Source organism: Mandrillus leucophaeus, unplaced genomic scaffold (assembly GCF_000951045.1).
Source record: "Mandrillus leucophaeus isolate KB7577 unplaced genomic scaffold, Mleu.le_1.0 Scaffold763, whole genome shotgun sequence".
Taxonomy (NCBI): Eukaryota; Metazoa; Chordata; class Mammalia; order Primates; family Cercopithecidae; genus Mandrillus; species Mandrillus leucophaeus.
The window spans coordinates 763305-783919 of NW_012108286.1; the positions used below are offsets into that span (position 1 = coordinate 763305).

The 20615-nt window shown below is 36.4% G+C and overlaps 1 protein-coding gene across 6 annotated transcripts in view; it reads left to right on the forward strand.

Annotated features, from left to right (window-relative positions):
- The window catches only part of MAP2 (microtubule-associated protein 2), an 82077-nt gene that overhangs the window by 22878 nt on the left and 38584 nt on the right, over positions 1-20615 (forward strand). For 3 of the 6 annotated variants that reach the window (XM_011966526.1, XM_011966527.1, XM_011966528.1), the window contains exons 2-3: positions 1584-1697; positions 3712-3789. In XM_011966526.1, coding sequence (XP_011821916.1) covers positions 1584-1697; positions 3712-3789 — 192 coding nt within the window. Of the gene's footprint in view, positions 1-1583; positions 1698-3711; positions 3790-15444; positions 19171-19384; positions 19592-19762; positions 19898-20615 lie in introns of all 6 variants that reach the window. The other 3 variants (XM_011966522.1, XM_011966523.1, XM_011966525.1) reach the window with 2 other exon arrangements.

A 20615-nucleotide genomic window follows, 5' to 3' on the forward strand; every position in this document is an offset into this window, starting at 1 on the left:
TACTCTTTCCCATGGAAAAAAAAAAAAAAAACATCACTTTAGGAGCCCAGCCTTTCAGAGAATGTTCAGAGAAACCCTACCCAGTAGCCTGGCTTTATGAAAACAAACAGCCTTTTCTTCTCTACTGCCCTCTTCACTGAGTAGCATAGCAGATAATCTTCCTCATAATGCTTTGATGACTGCTAATGTTATTTATTTAACTGGTGTAACTGAAAAATTCTATTCCAACACTAAAACAAACAGCTAATAAGATAGTATTATCTCTTAGAAATAAAATAGTCATCTTCTAAAGGTAAATTCTCACAATATCTAACATGGTCTATGAGATACATAGGTAAGTAGGCAGGCAGATAGGTAGATAGATGATATATTAGGTAGATAGATTAGATAGATAGATAGATAGATAGATAGATAGATAGATAGATAGATAGATAGATAGATAGATAGATAGATAGATAGATAGATGTTGCTCAGTTATGGCTAATCACTTGTTACATAGCTTCCAGCTATAATCAGGAATGGAATTACAATGATGTATTTTAGATACACAGATAGCTAAGCAGGTCTGAGAGTGAGTATGTTTCCTTCATACCATTAAAACAGTTGATATATCTCTGTTAGTCATTCACTCATGACTGTTAGAAAGTTTTGTGATTACGTGTTTGTTATTTCTTCCATTGTTCTGCTTAGGAGAAAGAACATTATAATAGTCAGGGATGCTAAAAACTAGTTATTTGGCATCTCACAGACTGATCATTTTAATTTTGAACCCTCTTTTTTTTAAAAAAAAATGAAACTGAGATGATTTTATGTCATATGGCTTTAAAGATCTTTAAAACATCTACTATCTAGAAAAATCATAGTTCTTTAGAAAGAGACCATCTGACATATCATTGCCTGTTTACAATTTATCTTATTTTCACTGATCCTGGATAATGCTATTTAACCACAAATATACATTTTGAGGCATCTTTTCATATTTTAAATAATGATATTTCTGCATATCAAGCACACAAGCTTATATAAATTACATTTTTAGAATAGTATAAGAAAACTATAAAACAAATTTAAGTTAAATTCAAAATGAATCCTCTCTTCTCTCCTTGAATTTGTTTTACTAGGTATAAAGAAACTAAATTGTTTCTATTTTTGTAAACAGCTTTTACAAAATAAAGTGCCAATTACCTTCACATTGGAGGTTAAGACTTCAACATATGACTTTGGGGGCAGGGGATACAAACATTCATTTTATTACAGAGATGTCATAGACTTCAGAGTTGAAAATAAATTTCTGTTGTTGAAGCCAAAAAAAAAAAAATGTTCAAATACCATATAAGTATTTTTTCTCAGTTCTGTGCTCATTTTGCTTGCTTAGCTTAGCTCCTAGAATACCAACTTCTTTTCTTCTTCTTCTTTTTTGTATATATGTGTTTATGTTTTCTCTGCAATTATAAAAGTATATTGTACTTTTTAGGGGGAAGAAAATGGAATTCTAACCCACTATACTGTTTAGTTACTTTTCCTCTTGCTTTCTGTTTCAGACTTCTTATCATTATATTTTATTTTGTTACTGTTTATTACAGAGGAGGTGTCTGCAAGGATAGTTCAAGTAGTCACTGCTGAGGCTGTAGCAGTCCTGAAAGGTGAACAAGAGAAAGAAGCTCAGCATAAAGACCAGACTGCAGCTCTGCCTTTAGGTAAATGAGAAGATCCTCAGGTCAGGGACTGTGTCTGTTGCACCCTGATCACAGGATAAAGTCTTCATGTTCAAAAGATAGACCATATCTTGTACTTCATCCTTACATGTAACATTCATCAGACACCTTAACTGGGTATGCACTAGGACCTATTTTCATCTTTTCCCACTGGTTCATTGTAGTGTTTGCATAGTCTTTAGTTAGAGGAGTGAGCTTACAGTTAGACTTTTCCCTAAGGGGCCCTTAATTTTTTCATTTTCCAGACCACTAGAAATAGTTATTGTTAAAATAAAGCCAATGCATTATTTCATGACTCCACCCATAAAGATAATATACTAAAACTTTCATAAGAGATGATTATTTCCCTTTACAGGTTTTGGTGAATGATTATACTGTAGCCTTGTTTGGGTCTTCCTGAACTGACTACACAAAACCTATAGCCAGAGCTTTGTTATAATCATGAGTGACTTTGTATCTTATATGAAGTACTGAACTTCACTTGGTTCATCTAAGGGCGCTGAGAGAGTGCTGTTCTCTCCCTTAGTAACAAGACAAATGCCCTCTAGGCCAGGCAAGTCATGTAATGCACGCTTGCCAAAGGAAACACTCTCAGTCAAAGCCTTGCTGCCCCTACTCATAGATAGATGATAGATAGATAGATAGATAGATAGATAGATAGATAGATAGATAGATAGATAGATGTATATACACGAAGAGATATAAGAAAGGAGACTGTCTTAAATTCAATATATATATTTATTTCACAGGTATATACACGCAAGTCATAGAAAGGTATGGTTTTAAAGGCCTAAAAATAGTACATATCCATTTCCCTCTCTTACAGTCTAATATATCCGTGATATTTGATTTTTTGATCAGTATTCCTTTAATTGTCTATTAAAAAGTAAATAATAAAAATAATCTTCCCTCCCAAAATAGTAATTTAGAATACACTCAGTATTTTTAGTACTGTGGGATTTTTTATTAAGGACCATTTTTCTCTTAAAACACATAGATAAAGAATTATCTAATCTAAAACATTAACCTTCAGTTTATTGTTCACTTTTATTCCTTGAAAGAAAAGAAAACTCAATTTTTTAAAACTTGAAATCTTAAAATACACCATGCAGAAGCCCATAGGATAAGGAACTAAAAAGTCACCTGTCATCCCAAAGCTGCCTCTACTAACTACTTTATGAAATTGAAATTCCCCTAATATTTTAAATAGATTTAACCACTGGCCTTAATTGAGAAATATTTCCTTTTGAAATTTCTTACTGTCATATGAGGGGATCACAAATCATGTAAGTGTCTTGAAAAATAAAACTTAGATTGACTGTAAATGAATTACATCTTTTAGAACATTTTTCTCTGGTTCGTCTTCACGTGTATCGATTGCTAAGACCAGAAGTTTACTCAGCACATGGCTTTTGTCTGAAAGTTCGCTCAGGCTATGAAAGTTTATTTTTCCTTTTCTGAGAATACATACAGAAGATGAGTTTTGAAATTAGACTCAGTGAACAAAAGGTTTAAAAAATATGTCCCCTAAAATAACTATGAGTGGTCAAGGTAACACGTTTCCAGATTGAGCAGTTGAACAATAGAGTTCTAATAGTTTTTTCAGTCAGTAACTGAATCCAGACTAAAAACATCTGCCTGCCTGTGTGTGTTTTCATATGGTAAATTAGGGCCAAAATGAAATATTTTATTAATTGAACAGGTAGACACATTAATGAGAGTAATGATGGAATTTTAGCAGGCATCTCTAATCTGTTTTTCTAGAGATGATAAAATCACTTTTTGGGAGAATATCAAATGCTTATCTTATTTTTTAGGTTTTCAAAAATACATGAATCAGGTAATGGGCCTAAAAATAAATCAAATGCAGCTTACTATTGAATCTTTTTCTGAATTTTATAGAAAGGTCTTTTTACAAATGGCAGAACTTCCTACACATCTACCAGCCTAAAAGGATTAATTATTGCATCTCATTTTTCCATTGTTTGATCTTTAGCAGCTGAAGAAACAGCTAATCTGCCTCCTTCTCCACCCCCATCACCTGCCTCAGAACAGACTGTCACAGTGGAGGAAGGTAAGGCCTATTGGACTTTTCAGGGTTTGTCTTCTGATAAAGGGTGAACAATGAACTTCAATCAGTAAGCTCTGGACTTTGGTATTGGTTAGTATGTGACCAAGCTTTGGAGCTATCTGTTTCAAATAATGAAGAAGAAACAAAGACTTTAAATAAATAATCACTTATTTTTATAAAAGCAAAAGTAGAGGAATTTGGTAAATAAAAGAAATCTGCTTGATTAAGGAAGATAATTTTGTGTTCAGTTGCTAAAATAACTGTAGAGAACCCATTCACTTTAGAATGCTTTAACAGGGAAGATACAATTCTACCTTGTAAGTGACTGAACAAAAATTAAAATAAACATAAATGTAATCTCCATAATAGTAGGAGTCAGATTTATCAATGAAATCAACATTTCCTTATGAAAGTGTCAGGAATTATCTGTTTTGCTCACTATAATATTGCCAAGACCTTCCCCAGGGCTTGACCTGTAGCAAATTTAATAATTATTAATGAATAAATGAAGAAGTTAATGAATGAATCTGATGTTGAGAGCATTGAACTGGAAGCTGAGCTCATGACTCTTTCCTGTTGAGACCTGTTATTGTCCATGGATCTTTTTATGAACTTACTCACCATGGAATGTCATGTCAGCTTTTCAGTTCTCATTGATAAAACAAAAAGATGCCTTTGAAGAGTATTCATTCAGAATTTGAGATGAAAGGCACTACTTAAAAGGAAACAATTACTTGTTCTCTTAGACCAGTTAACCTTTGTTTATTGTTTGAGAGTTATAGGAAAAGGCAGGGGAGAACTAGGGCTCCATTGTTGTTTCAAAATTACTTAGTTTTCATATATTAAAACCAGAAGTTTAGAAGTGTTTATGTTATTCATTCACACATTTTTTTTTCCTTTTTACTGTGTTTAAGACTGAAGAACATTTATTTTAAAAGACTTGTCTTTTTATCATTTGTAATTAGGTCCATTTAAAATATTCTTTGATTTCCTAAATATAAAAAATTGAATTAGTGAACCATATATTATCAACTCTAATTTTATTTTGTTACAGATTTATAAACCTAAATTTATCTTAGCAAGGTTTTTCTTTCTTAAATTGAGCCCTTTTTTTTTTCCAATTTACTGCCTGAAATAATAAACAAATTAAATTTTTCTGAGGAATAAAAGAAACGTTGGGGATAATAGTGCATAGCAGCCAATGATTATTAGTTAATGTGATTTAATCTTTTAATTTATAGGTTTGAAAAGTTCCTTTTGACCTTGTGTTTATCCATTCACTGGGCACATATTTACTGAGTCCTACAATGTTTCAGGTACTCTTCAAATTCTGAGTATATACTAGTGAACAAAATGACATGATCCCTGCTTTTAAAGAGTACACTATAGCCCGTAATCCCAGCACTTTGGGGGGCCGAGGCGGGCGGATCACTTGAGGTCAGGAATTCGAGATCAGCCTGGCCAACATGGTGAAACCCTGTCTCTACTAAAAATACAAAAATTAGCCAGGCATTGTGGCGCACACCTATATCCCAGCTACTCGGGAGGCTGAGGCAGGAGAATCACTTGAACCCAGAAGGCAGAGGTTGCAGTGAGCCAAGATGGCGCCATTACACTCCAGATAGAGCAAGACTCTGTCTCTAAATAAATAAATAAATAAATAAAATAAACACTAGTGAAGAACAGGAATCCAATAAATAAACTTACCAATAATTTTAAATTGGACTAGCATTGAAAAGGAAAAGAATAGGGAGCTTTAAAATATTACAAGGGAAATCTTATTTTATTGGGAGGTGAGGGGATGGGTAAGTAGCTAAGACCAGAAGCATGAGGAGAAAGTGTTGGCCAAACAAAGATAGAAAAAAGCACAAGGGTGCTCAGGTGCCCAAGAAGATGAAGTGGCCCAGGAACTGAAGGGGATCCGTGGCTAATGGGTAGTGAGAAAGAGTAGAGCAGTGGAGGGGAGTGTGAGAGTAAGCCGTGGTCAGCTGGGGTCAGTGGCCTAGATTTCACTCTGAATGCAGGGGGAAGCCTGACATGACCCTTGTACCTCCTTCAGGCCATGGAAAATGTTTTTAAGCTCCTACTTAAAGCTTTTCAAGCATCAGAGAATCCTCTTAACCCAGAGAGGGATATGATGTTGACAGAATAGGTTTACTCCAAAAGTCAGCTTGAGGTCAAGTCAGTTAATCTTCTTACTGTATATGGAATTTGGAACAGAAAGGAAAGAAGCAGTGTCCCCCATCCATCTGGGAATCACCCAGCCTGCTTCCTGTAGGGCAATATGATGGATATAATGAAAGCATAAATAAATAAAATGTAGAATCACCTTCACATTTGGGTAACTTAGGTGTCAACTTTCCAGAGTTCCCTAATATTTTGGAATTACTTTCTTCAAGCTGTTTCAAGATATTCAAGGGAAATACCAACTAACCTCTTATTGAAAGTAATTCAAAGTTATTTTCAAGCCAAACTTGTATTTTTAATTTTGTAAACATTGAACTATCTGAAGTTCTGATTATTTCCTATTAAATGTATACTCATTTTTTGAGTTTTAAGAAAAATAGATGTATATATTTTATAAACTCTACCTCTATAAAGACCAGATAATATTCTCACCTTAAATATGTAAAAGATTTGTGGTATAGACAAACTACTGCTTGTCTTTTATGTTAAACCACACTTAAGTAATATACAAGTATTTTTTAAGTTTAGTTTTGTCAGAAAATAAATTAGTGACAAGTCACAAGACAGGATTGAACTGTTCAATTTTTCAAACCAAGTAGTTTGTAAATACTCAGCCCAAATTCCATCAATATATTGCTTATAGCAGGTCAGGTGGAAAGGGAGCAGGTGGATTTTTTTGCCTTATCTAGCGGATTATTTACCCTCCTTGATACCCTCAAAGCAACTTTAATCTGAGGGAGTAGTGACTGCTGCAGTCTGATCCTTTTGTACAAATGGAAGAAAGCTCTTTTGTTAGATTAATTCAGCGATTTTGAGGATACACTTTCTTTTTATTAATTATCAAACTTTTTAAAGCTGTTCTTTCCCAAAGGGAAAGCATGAAAGCTTCCACTAAAAATAATTTAAAATGTTAATTACTATCATTTATGAATATTTATTATAATTAATATAATATTAGTAATTCCCAGGACATGTGCTTATTCTGGAAAACATTTACAAGGGATTTTGATTTAAAAAAATGAAACAAGCTGCACACTTAGAAAAGGAACTATGGTACAGTAAACCAAAACTGTACTGATTATGATGTTTTCAAATTAACCTCCTTTTTCTTTTTGGCCTAATCATAATAGTTGTCATTTGGACTGAGCTATTAGAATTTGGAAGGCTGTGAAGGTATGGAATAATCTGAACATAGAACCAGGATTCTTTCTGCCCTTTTAGCTTTGCTCCAGAATTCTAGGGTGGTGTTTTCCTGTGTCATGGATGTGGTGACCTAATCATCGCTCATCTGAAAGTAGTTTTCTCTTTATGTCATTCTGGGGCAGCAGTAACAGTCAGCAGACTGAGGAGTCCTCAGTCAAAAGCTGGCAGAATGGAAAGGGCTTGGAAATGTGGAGAACAATGTAAGTGCAGCCAGCAGCCATCAACCATATGCTGTGATGCCACAACAAGCAAAAAGCACCGAATCACTAACATTCCACAAGATGCAGTCTCCAAAGGAGGCTGGCATACCAAGGCTGGGTTTTACATGGCAAACCTTACATTAGCCCAGTGTAAATTTTCAAATGCTTTATTTAAAAAAAAAAAAAGTTTGAATGAAAGCAAACTAGGGAAAGTAAAGTTTATTCCTCCATTGAAAGCAGGTAAGCTTTATTTTTGAAGATTATAATTATGCAGAAGAACTATGCGGAAGTCCAAGGTATATAAGCTTACCCTGTTTTTAGCATAACACATTATTAAATGAAATAGAATATTCTGTGGCAAAAGCAGAGTCCCCAGAAGCATGCCCACTTCTAGTAAAAGGATGGCTACATTCAATCCTGACCTCAAACAGCAAACTGTTGTGAAATAAATTTAATTTTTCATATATCTCTCAACTCCAACTTTGATGTGTTAAATGAGGGGAAAGAACAGAGGTACCTGACAACTTGTTTGAGTACACTGAAGACACAGATGCTAAGATGTATGGAGTCAGACATTGTGCTTGGCATTTTCACAGATATCTTCTCATTTAATCCTCCCCGCAACCCACAAAGATAGATAATATTCATTTCCACTCCTTTGCCCAAAATGTCATGGTTTATGTCTGGATAAGTGGCTTATCCAGAATGCAAATCCAAATCTAAATTCTGCAATCACGGTTGCACTACATCCCTAAGGCTGTTTCTTATCAAGGTTCTTACTGTGAGACTATGGAAGTAAATTATCTTCAAATGAGAGTTATTTGTTACAAGCTACTATACTAATTTCCTTTAAGAAAAAAAAACCTTAAAAATAAATATTCCATTTATTATTTATTTATTTAAAATTATTATGTCTTCCATCTCCATTGAGAGTGATCCAGATGCACCTGCCATGCACAACACCATAAGGAATGAGAATCTAATGTCTTCTATCATTATCATTAGAATCAAGTGCCCTGTTTGGCTTAGCCCTCCCTGGTCCCCATAAAGCATAGCTTCCCCGGCATATCTCTAGAGCTTGCAACATAGATGGACTTTAGGCTTATATGTCTTAAACAGAGACTTGGAGTACAGACAGCTCACAGTACCAAGAGAAGATTGGACTTTGCCAGACACTCTTTTTGAAGTTGCCTTGGTCCCAGGCCAGACAAGTACTACAAAGAAGCTACTTTTTCCACTGGAGCTTTCAAATTTTGTGGTATTCTTTTTGTTGTTTCCTGATTAGAGTGAAAGTTTTCAGAATAGAAAATACCATTTTTTAAAATTCTATAGATCTGAAGCTAGGCTCTGGACTGTTTTTAAATTTTGGCACTTTCACAAAGAACAATGACAACAAGAAAGAGGTGGCCAGAATCTGCAAAAGGTTAAAACATCCAATGAGTATTGCTTTACTCTCAGCTTGAAATTCTTCAGTTTTATACTATAGTCTGCTGTACCTCCCAGAAAATAAATGTTGAAAAGCAGAGAGGAACATATCCCATTTTCATTTATTGATCATGGAAGTACCCTATTGAACATACCAGGAGTTTTAGAAGTAACTTGCATACATGGGGAGTTTACAGCCCCAGAGATCCACTGAGAGAAATATGAATGGCTAGGACATGTGACAAGCCAGGGCTATGATTCAGTCAGTGTTGTAGGCCAGATCTTGGACAATTATCTGCTCAGCTGCGAAATCGTGCCGAGTTGAACTAAGAATACCAAATGTTATTTTAGGCTTCTGCTATCCCATGATATAAAAAGCATTGTGGCTGAGAAAGTTCTGAGCATCTATCCAGAAACATCTTCCATGGAACAATCAGTAAATAATGTGCTTGAAAGATTAAATGTATTCTCTCTACAAAATGTTATTTTAGTATCCTCATGATTTCAGACTTATTTCTAGTTGTCATCACTTGGTTGCCAAAAATAAGTTACTGTCCTAAAAATATAGTGTATTTGCAAATTAATGCTATAATTTTGTCTTCTTAAAATCTGATATAAATAAAAACTGTACAGATAGATACTATAGATTTTGTTCTTATTATTGAGAGTCATGAAGTTTTAAATTGATTTCTCAATATAAGTAAATAAATAGTGATTAGCAAATTTAGTAACCACCACATAGGCCTGAGATATAATGTCTGCATCACATCAGAAGCCAAGTGCTCATTGAATTGTACAAGAATCCAAATGCTAAGCAGACTGATCTACAGTTGTATATTTAAGGAGATATATTTAAATAATGCAAATTTCCTAGGCAAGATACAGGAAAGAACAGAAATGAGAGTAGTTACTTTAGCATTTCGATAAGAAACATGCAATAAGAGATTTGAAACATGAAAAACAGCCAAGAGCCAGTGGTACAAATGAAACTACATGGAATAAAGCCTTGATGAATCTGTAGCCGACTCTGCAGAAATTTTCAGCTAATTGTATCTCTACTAAGCTTTCAGGAGGGAAACAAAACATAAGAAAACAAGTTTATAATATTAAAGGCTTTCTTAAAACAGTATACTTTCTCTGCCCTGCAAATCAGAACCCTGTTTAAAATGATGTCCCTAGGTACTACATTAGCCTTAGCATCCAAAGAAAGAGCTATGCTGACTGCTCATTTCTTATTAAGGCAGGGAAGAGGAATAATGCATTGTAGATTTTTCTTAACAGGACTGAAATTAAAAATGACTTTCTGGTTAAAGTTATTAACTAGAATTAAATTAACCAAAACACTAACTACTTGTGCATCCTAGAAAATTAAGGCTATGTTTTAAACAGGACTATTTTCTTCATAATCTTACAGGCATTAAATCCTAACAACTTTCTTCTTTTTTAACTTATAAATATATTGATATAAGCACGAGTAGAGTTAATCTTCATGAAAGAATTTCTTCCAAAGAATGCATTTGTTTTGTAAGGCTTTGTTTCTATTCCAACGATTCCTTGGTTATTCTGACTTGTTTGAGAGGAATGTATAGATGATTTTTATTTTGCAGCAGGACTGTCAATGCTTTTGGTTCACTTAGATCAATGACAAACTTGCTTAAGGGATAGGTGGAATTGAGTGGTTACTGAGGCATGAAACATTCGCTGTCTCCCATCCTCCATCAGCTTGATCTTGCTAATTTCCCTTCATCCTGCTGTGCTGCTTCTGTGGCCCTTCGTGTCCTTGTGTAGGTGTTTGTCTCGTCCGTCTGATCTTGTGTCTGTGTTGTCCAGTTCTCCCTGCAGTTTCTTCCTGTGTGTCTGTTTGTAGATGAAGGGGCTGAGGATCAAGTGGGTCCTCTACACAGGTTCCCCAGCCATGAACCTACCACCAGCGGGGAGAGGCGTAGACTCCTAGCCCCCTCCATCTCGGTGTCTGTGCCTGATGATGACCCTTACAATTCCGATGAGGAGTACTATGAGCATCCTTTGTTCAGCTCAGAATGGACCACCTCTAGTGTGCTCCCCAGTGTCACAGCACAGAATGCAGAGGCCCACTTAGGCCAGGAGAAAGGTGAACCAAGCATGGTCCCCTTTTGCTCCTCCTCCCCGGCCTGCAGCTTTGACCACCTGCATCATGTTAAGTGTGCCTTCATACAGGGTGGGAGGGATAGGAGCCTGTTTTCTCTGCATGAAAGTGAAGTTCCTATATAAGTTGAATCTATCCAAATGCCTTAACAATTTATATAAAAGAAGCCTTACTAGAGGCATGTGAGCACTTCCTTTTTCTGTATCATTGCTTCTGAGAAGAAAGAGAGAGAGAGAGAGAAGCAAAAAACTATTCTGTTAAAGTATGACTTCTTTCTGCTCCCTGCCAATAATCAGCGGGGGAAGAACATATTCTTACCCAAACCAAACAAGATGACTCTTAATATAATTTTTTTACTCCTTAGACACATAATGTTACTATTAAATAGTATCTTTAAATAGCATTAGCTTTCTTTTTAGTGCTGTATTAATATGATAGATCTTTAAAAGAGAAAGAATGAAGAATCTGTTTAGAGCAGAATAAATGTTACAGAAACAATGTACTTCCCCATATCATGTAATCATCTACAGAAACTACAGAGGCTTCCCCAGGTGACTAAATCTTGGCCCACATCAGTAGAGCTGGACTAAAATGAAGGAAATGATTCAAAGCCTTTGTCATTCTAGCCTTATAAAGCTGGGAGACTCAAGTGTATAATTGGTTATCGTGAGGATAAAATAAGTAGGTGATGGGTTGCAATATGTCTCATTCTAACTAGGTAGTTTTGGTAAAGAAAAAAAAAGATACAGCTAAATATATTTTTGCTTAGGCAAAGAGTTTATTTCCAAAAGGGACAATATTTAATATGAAAGCAGATAGTTCTAAAGCAATAAGGAATAAGCTTACAGCTCACCAACTACAGTCATCATAATAAGCGTCTTCAAGGACCCTTTTGAAAACAGAACACCAATAGCTCAGGCTCTCCGATAAAGAAATATAAGTCCTATTAAGTGAAACTAAGTTCTTCTAAACTGAATTTCTAAAATATGTGTGTTTTTAAATAAGGAACAATTGTAGTGGAAATAAATATGATTTATACCAAATGAGAAAATGGAAAGCTAATAAGCTACATGGATTTGAAAACATGTACATTAACTTGATTAGACTTTATTCAAAAAGGTAACATTATAGTGCAGTTATATTAAAATTCTTTTAACTGTAATCAAAATCTATGACATTATAAAATTTTCCTAAAATAAGTTAGAATCTAAATTTTTAAAATGCTACTTTAAATTCCATAATTAAATTACAAAAATAAAAATGAGTGCTAAATGTGAAGAGATAACGTAGCTTTTTATTTCTCTCTCTCTCTCTCTCTGTTTCTCTCTGAGGATATTAATATTTCTAAAAAAAAAAAAAAAAGAAAATTCCTTTTCTTCTTATCTGTAGTCTTTCCCTCAGGGCCATTTAAACAATGCACAATTATTTCATAAGAATTTTGTAAGAATATTTCATTTACAAAACTATAAAACAGCTCATATACTTCTCTCTAATTCCTTAAGTGACAAAATGGGATTTACTTTTTTTTACTGACATTTCAAGTGTAAATGAGAAACAAATTAGTGCAATAACTCATGGACTTGAAAAGTTTATCTTTACATCTTAAATGTTAACTTTTTTATTTGATATACATGGTTTGGGGGGTGGTTATTTTGGCCGTTTGATTGCCACTCAATGATCTTTCCTTGATGATTTTGTTTTGAATTACAGAAATAAGACTTTATTACTAATGTGCATATTTTTTCTTTAGTGTCAAAGAAAATTATACATGAACTGATATTTACTGATATTTCAGGGAGTTAAACAATATGGTAATAGTTGTGTCCCAGAGGTAGACTTTTCTAAACAGATTTAAATTTAACCTTGACCTTGTTTTTAACATATTTTATTTTACTTACTTCTTGAAAATGTTCATTTTCTCCACCATCATAATGCAATGAAGCTAACATAACTTGACTTAGGTAGTCCCTTACCTTGTAAATGCTAAATAAATTGTATTTTAAGTAAATTTGGTGGACTTTGTGATAAAGCTGTTAAGGTAGTTGGTTGGATATTCTTTTGAGGCAAGGCTTTTTTTGTTCCCAAAGATTTCTTTAGCAAAATTTGCACATTTTAAATAAAGCAGCCGGGAATTCTTATGTAGGGGCTTCCTGCATTGGCGAAAACAGCACATGTCTAACAAATTTAAAGACTTTTTTTTTCAGTACATCAGTACATCCATCTTTTCACAACCATCTGTTATCCGGCAGCACCATCTCTTATTTCCAGCAAGCTTTCCACATGCGTGCAACTTACTGCCATTTCCAATAAGGGTAATCAATCAATACAACCCTTTCAGCTCTCAAATTTTAAAATAAATTGCCTTTTAATGAGACGTTAAAAGTCATCACTATTAGCAGATTATACATCATAGTTTTCCAACCAGTACATAATGTATGTTGCATTAGAATATTAATTTGTTCATCCAAACGGTAAAATAAAAAAGACAGCTGAGGTCTTCATGAGGTCATTCTAATGGAGCTGAAAGTGTTCCTTTAGTAATATTTCTGTCGTTTCATGTATTGTTCTGTGGTCATGATGTCAACATCTTTTTCATCCCTAAGAAGAAGAAACGCTAGAGAGTCGGATGACTGAGGAAGAGAAACCTGCTGCTCTTCCTGAGAAAGAGTGTGGGGCTGCTAAGTCCTCAGACCAACCCAAAGGCCTCAGTAAGGGCCAAATGGAGGCTAGTGCGGAGGCCCAAATAGTTCCCGAAGAGAGTGCCCCGGCAGGGGCCCCACATGAGAAAAGTGTAAAAGAGGTCAAGGAGGTGTCTCCAGAAGTAAAAACCCCTTCCTCTGCTGGGGAAGGTGTGTCTTTCTCAGGATTTGCATGTGTTTTGTTGCAAATGATCTCTCCAGTGGCTTACCAACCTGATGCCTTTCCAATGCTATTTCGCTATTTCATCGCTGGGTCTTATAACAAGTCCACTGTTGTAGGCTTCATGTGCAGAGAGCGTGGCTTGCGCAAGTGCCTTGTGGCAGCTTGGTTTTCCAGTGCTGTAGCTGATTCCTGGTTTTCCTTTGCCATGATACAATACGCTTTGCAGCCAGGCTGATGATGCTATGTGAGCTTCTTTTTTTATTTTATTATTTTTTTTTTTACCCGCCCCCCTCATCTCAAATGTTTGCCAGTCACATTGCTAATACATGTATATTTTTGTTTTTATTTTGGGGACAGCAATTCATATGCTTTTATTTCAAATCGTACAGTTGGATTTTGGCACATAGAGGCTTAAATGGTGGAATCGTTTTTGTTTGCAACCAAAATGTGCTATATTTTTTATGCTTCAATGTATACTGGTTTGATTTTCTTGAGCTCCTGCTGATGCTTCTTATATCATTTTCTCCCCATGGCAGCCAACCCTTCTGATCATCCCCATATCTCTTAAGTTTTCATTCATCTAACCTTTATTAGAAGTTCATAAAGTATTTTTTTTCTATTGTTACAACAGGACACATAAGTATATAAGGTAATGATGATCCATACACTTGCTCTTTTAGAGATGGTTGAATTTTATTATTTTATAAAAATGTGTTATCTAATTTCTGTGGAGCACTTCTAAAGCCGATACTGGCCAATGCTTCACCAGTTGGTCATGCTGCAGGAATTGAGGTCATGACCATGGGAATAAAGTTATTTCAATAGTTGACTGTTTTGAAAAGTTTGTTACTCACATGACTTCCCAGTATCAACAGTGTAATTCAGATTTTCTTATATCTATCGTACAGACTAAGTAATGATTAGGAATTTAAATTTTTCAATATGTGATAGAAACTGGCTTGTAAATTCTTAAGTCATATCATATAAAATTGATAGCAAATATTTACTTATATTTCTGAAATTTAATTTCAGATGAATTCTAAAAATTTATGCCAGTAACCTGTGGATGCCTAAAGAATTGGCCCTGGCATTTGTTGATCAAGTTAACTGAAACTATTAACATTACATCATTGTGCATTACTTGGCCCTCTGCCCATAGCCTACCAATTCATTTTTAAATGATAAAACCAATGAAAATGTTCAGTAGAAATCAAGTCTTATCTATATTTAATCCTTACTAAATATTCCTCAGTACCCTAACTTAGCTGCTTACTCAATATTCATTAGCTTATAATCTTTATGTATAGAAGGCACATGAATTTCGTTTCTTCTATAATACACATCACATAAGGTTTAGGAGAGACAAAAAAAAAAAACAAACAAACAAATAAAAAAGAGAAAAGAATATCCAGAAATATACTGTTCTTACAATTCCTTTGCACATTAATTTATAACCAGAGTTCATTTTAGTAATAGTACACATAAATCTCAGTCCTGACCTTTTCATATTGATTTTTACATGGGTAGCATGCTTGCATGTTCCATAATTTTTGTTGTTATTCTACCATTCATTTATCACTTCAAAATATAATTTGAAGCTTATTTCCTGAATGCACTTGCCTATTATTTGTTTAAAAATCAACCCGATTACTTCAGATTTACTTACAGCCTCGAAGATGGAGTTCCATGATCAGCAGGAATTGACTCCCTCTGCAGCTGAGCCTTTAGACACGAAGGAAGAGGAGTCAGAGAAGCAAAGTAAGCCTGGTGAAGACCTTAAACATGCTGCCTTAGTTTCTCAGCCAGAGACAACTGAAACTTACCCTGATAAAAAGGACATGCAAGGCACAGAAGAAGAAAAAGCACCCCCAGCTTTGTTTGGGCACACTCTTGTTGCCAGCCTGGAAGACATGAAACAGAAGACAGAACCAAGCCTTGTAGTACCTGGCATTGACCTCCCTAAAGAGCCTCCAACTCCAAAAGAACAAAAGGACTGGTTCATCGAAATGCCAACGGAAGCAAAAAAGGATGAGTGGGGTTTAGTTGCTCCAATATCTCCTGGCCCTCTGACTCCCATGAGGGAAAAAGACGTATTTGATGATATCCCAAAATGGGAAGGGAAACAATTTGATTCTCCCATGCCAAGTCCCTTTCAAGGTGGAAGCTTCACTCTTCCTTTAGATGTCATGAAGAATGAAATAGTTACAGACACATCACCCTTCACCCCTGCCTTTTTACAGCCAGATGACAAAAAATCTCTGCAACAAACCAGTGGCCCAGCTACTGCCAAAGATGGTTTTAACATTGAAGAGCCCTATGAGGATAAACCTGACAAAACGGCAGAAGCACCACCCTCAGAGGCAATGACCTTACCCAAAGATGCTCACATTCCAGTTGTAGAAGAACATGTTACAGGGAAAGTTTTAGAGGAAGAAAAGGAGGCCATAAATCAAGAGACTGTACAGCAGAAAGATACTTTCACCCCCAGTGGACAGGAACCTATACTTACTGAAAAGGAACTTGAGCTGAAGCTTGAAGAAAAAACCACCATTTCTGACAAAGAAGCTGTGCCGAAAGAGAGTAAACCCCCAAAACCTGCAGATGAAGAAGCAGGCATAATTCAGACCTCCACAGAGCATATTTTCTCAGAACAGAAAGACCAAGAGCCTACCACAGATATGTCGAAACAGGACTCGTTCCCTGTAAGTTTGGAGCAAGCCGTTACAGATTCAGCCATGACCTCTAAAACACTGGAGAAAGCCATGACCGAACCATCTGCATTAATTGAAAAGAGCTCAATTCAGGAACTTTTTGAAATGAGAGTTGATGACAAAGATAAGACTGAAGGGGTTGGAGCTGCAACATCAGCTGAGCTTGACATGCCATTTTATGAAGATAAATCAGGAATGTCCAAGTACTTTGAAACATCTGCCTTGAAGGAAGAAGCAACAAAAAGCATTGAGCCAGGCAGTGATTACTATGAACTGAGTGACACTAGAGAAAGTGTCCATGAGTCTATTGATACCATGTCTCCCATGCATAAAAATGGTGACAAGGAGTTTCAAACAGGAAAAGAACCCCAGCCCAGTCCTCCAGCACAAGAAACAGGGTACAGCACTCTCGCACAGAGTTATCCATCTGATTTACCTGAAGAACCCAGTTCTCCTCAAGAAAGAATGTTCACTATTGATCCAAAAGTGTATGGAGAGAAAAGGGACCTCCACAGTAAGAATAAGGACGATTTGACCCTCAGCAGGAGTTTAGGACTTGGTGGTAGGTCTGCAATAGAACAAAGAAGCATGTCAATCAATTTGCCTATGTCTTGCCTAGATTCCATAGCCCTTGGATTTAACTTTGGTCGGGGACATGATCTTTCTCCTCTGGCTTCCGATATTCTAACCAACACTAGTGGAAGTATGGATGAAGGGGATGATTACCTTCCAGCCACCACACCTGCACTAGAGAAAGCCCCTTGCTTCCCCGTAGAAAGCAAAGAGGAGGAACAGATAGAGAAAGTAAAAGCTACCGGAGAAGAAAGTACTCAAGTGGAGACATCATGTGAGTCTCCTTTCCTAGCCAAAGATTTTTACAAAAATGGTACTGTCATGGCACCAGACCTGCCTGAAATGCTAGATCTGGCAGGCACAAGGTCAAGACTGGCTTCTGTGAGTGCAGATGCTGAGGTTGCCAGGAGGAAATCAGTCCCATCAGAGACTGTGGTTGAGGATACTCGTACTGGTTTGCCCCCGGTAACTGATGAAAACCATGTCATTGTAAAAACGGACAGTCAGCTCGAAGACCTGGGCTACTGTGTGTTCAATAAATACACAGTCCCATTGCCATCACCTGTTCAAGACAGTGAGAATTTATCAGGGGAGAGTGGTTCCTTTTATGAAGGCACTGATGATAAAGTTCGAAGAGATTTGGCCACAGACCTTTCATTGATTGAAGTGAAACTGGCAGCAGCCGGAAGAGTCAAAGATGAGTTCAGTGTTGACAAAGAAGCATCCGCGCATATCTCTGGTGACAAATCAGGACTGAGTAAGGAGTTTGACCAAGAGAAGAAAGCTAATGATAGGTTGGATACTGTAATAGAAAAGAGTGAAGAACATGCTGATTCAAAAGAACATGCCAAGAAAACTGAAGAGGCTGGTGATGAAGTAGAAACATTCGGATTAGGAGTAACCTATGAGCAAGCTTTGGCCAAAGATTTGTCAATACCAACAGATGCATCCTCTGAGAAAGCGGAGAAGGGTCTTAGTTCAGTGCCAGAGGTAGCTGAGGTAGAATCATCCAAAAAGGTGGAACAAGGTCTGGATTTTGCTGTCCAGGGTCAACTAGATGTTAAAATTAGTGACTTTGGACAGATGGCTTCAGGGCTAAACATAGATGATAGAAGGACAACAGAGCTAAAACTTGAGGCTACACAGGACATGACCCCCTCATCCAAAGCACCACAGGAGGTAGATGCATTTATGGGTGTCGAGTCTGGCCACATGAAAGAAGGCATCAAAGTTAGTGAGACAGAAGTCAAAGAGAAGGTGGCCAAGCCTGACTTGGTGCACCAGGAGGCTGTAGACAAGGAGGAGTCCTATGAGTCTAGTGGTGAGCATGAAAGTCTTACCATGGAGTCCTTGAAAGCTGATGAGGGCAAGAAGGAAACATCTCCAGAATCATCTCTAATTCAAGATGAGATTGCTGTCAAACTGTCGGTGGAAATACCTTGCCCACCTGCTGTTTCAGAGGCTGATTTAGCCACAGATGAGAGAGCTGATGTCCAGATGGAATTTATTCAGGGGCCGAAAGAAGAAAGCAAAGAGACCCCAGATATATCCATCACGCCTTCTGATGTTGCAGAGCCATTGCATGAAGCAATCATATCTGAACCAGCAGAGATTCAGAGTGAGGAAGAAGAGATAGAAGCCCAGGGAGAATATGATAAACTGCTCTTCCGCTCAGACACCCTTCAGATTACTGACCTGGGTGTCTCAGGTGCCAGGGAGGAATTTGTGGAGACCTGCCCAGGTGAACACAAAGGAGTGATTGAGTCTGTTGTGACCATCGAGGATGATTTCATCACTGTAGTGCAAACCACAACTGATGAAGGGGAGTCAGGGTCCCACAGCGTGCGTTTTGCAGCACTAGAGCAGCCTGAGGTGGAAAGGAGACCATCTCCTCATGACGAAGAAGAGTTTGAAGTAGAAGAGGCAGCTGAAGCCCAGGCAGAACCCAAAGATGGTTCCCCAGAGGCTCCAGCTTCCCCTGAGAGAGAAGAGGTTGCATTTTCTGAATATAAGACAGAAACCTATGACGATTACAAAGACGAGACCACCATTGACGACTCCATCATGGACGCTGACAGCCTCTGGGTGGACACTCAAGGTGTGCATTATTATTATTTTTTTTTAATTTTCTACTCTCAACTCAAACACAATAACCTTATGGGATTTTTTTTTTCACTTAAACTTTTTAAAATACCTCTTTATCTCTTTGTTTTGCATTTTGTTAAATATACAAAGGATTTTGTACACTTGTTACTAATGTTTTCACTGTTGTTGTTGTTGTTGTTGTTGTCATGATTTGCTTTGATCCACAGATGATGATAGGAGCATCATGACAGAACAGTTAGAAACTATTCCTAAAGAGGAGAAAGCTGAAAAGGAAGCTCGGAGATCATCTCTTGAGAAACATAGAAAAGAAAAGCCTTTTAAAACCGGGAGAGGCAGAATTTCCACTCCTGAAAGAAAAGTAGCTAAAAAGGAACCTAGCACAGTCTCCAGAGATGAAGTGAGAAGGAAAAAAGGTTCATTTAACAATCACTTCTTTAAAAATGTTTTTGAAGTAATTCATTATTACTTTTTTGCAGAAGAACTGCCTAACAGTGGTAACTAATTATTTATAAAATTTCGTTCGGTTTTGCTCCAAGTGTTTATTTTTTCCTGATGGTATGCTTTTTGTGTTTTCTTATTCATAGCAGTTTATAAGAAGGCTGAACTTGCTAAAAAAACAGAAGTTCAGGCCCACTCTCCCTCCAGGAAATTCATTTTAAAACCTGCTATCAAATATACTAGACCAACTCATCTCTCCTGTGTTAAGCGGAAAACCACAGGTGACTGTTCAATTCTGCAATGTGACTGGCAAACATAGACATGTATTTTTTTTTTTAAATCTCATTACTGTAGCAGCTTCTTCATTTTGTTTTTCTTCCAAGAATCTCAGCAGTTATGAAAAATTTGCTATTAAGTGTCTTGTATCATTATTCTTTTTTTCCCCCTCCTTACAGAAAAGGTCATGACCATCTGTTTCTTTGTCATGCTCAGACATAACAGTGCGTGATTGTATCTTGGCATTGTGCTCTAGTGTCACGTTCTGGGGATTCCTATTTTCATTCTGTGTGTTTGGTTAGACGATGGCGATGAATTTAACTGTGGTATGCATTCTCATTATTTTGCTTATTTATCCCTCTCATGCTTAAACCCATAAATATTTGTCCTATTTTCTACATTGTTACTGCCAAATCTGTTACTGATGTTGATGAATTTATTGAAAACCACCAAGAATGTGTAGTGATTTAGATACTGAAAATGAAAAGCAAGCCAGGAAGTGAAATTGTGGTTTACAAAATTACTATGACTTTGCTTTTGTTGGAAAAAAAAAAAAAAAAAGAAAACAAAATTTTCTGGTAATTATATCAGATTTTATTCCTCATATCCAAAATTAACAAGGTTTTCACTCTACTAAACTACATCTCTTAGCTGACCTTGTGTCATGGAGATTTTCTTAAATATGTTGGATCCAAACTACTCAACTTTTCTATAGAATTTAGT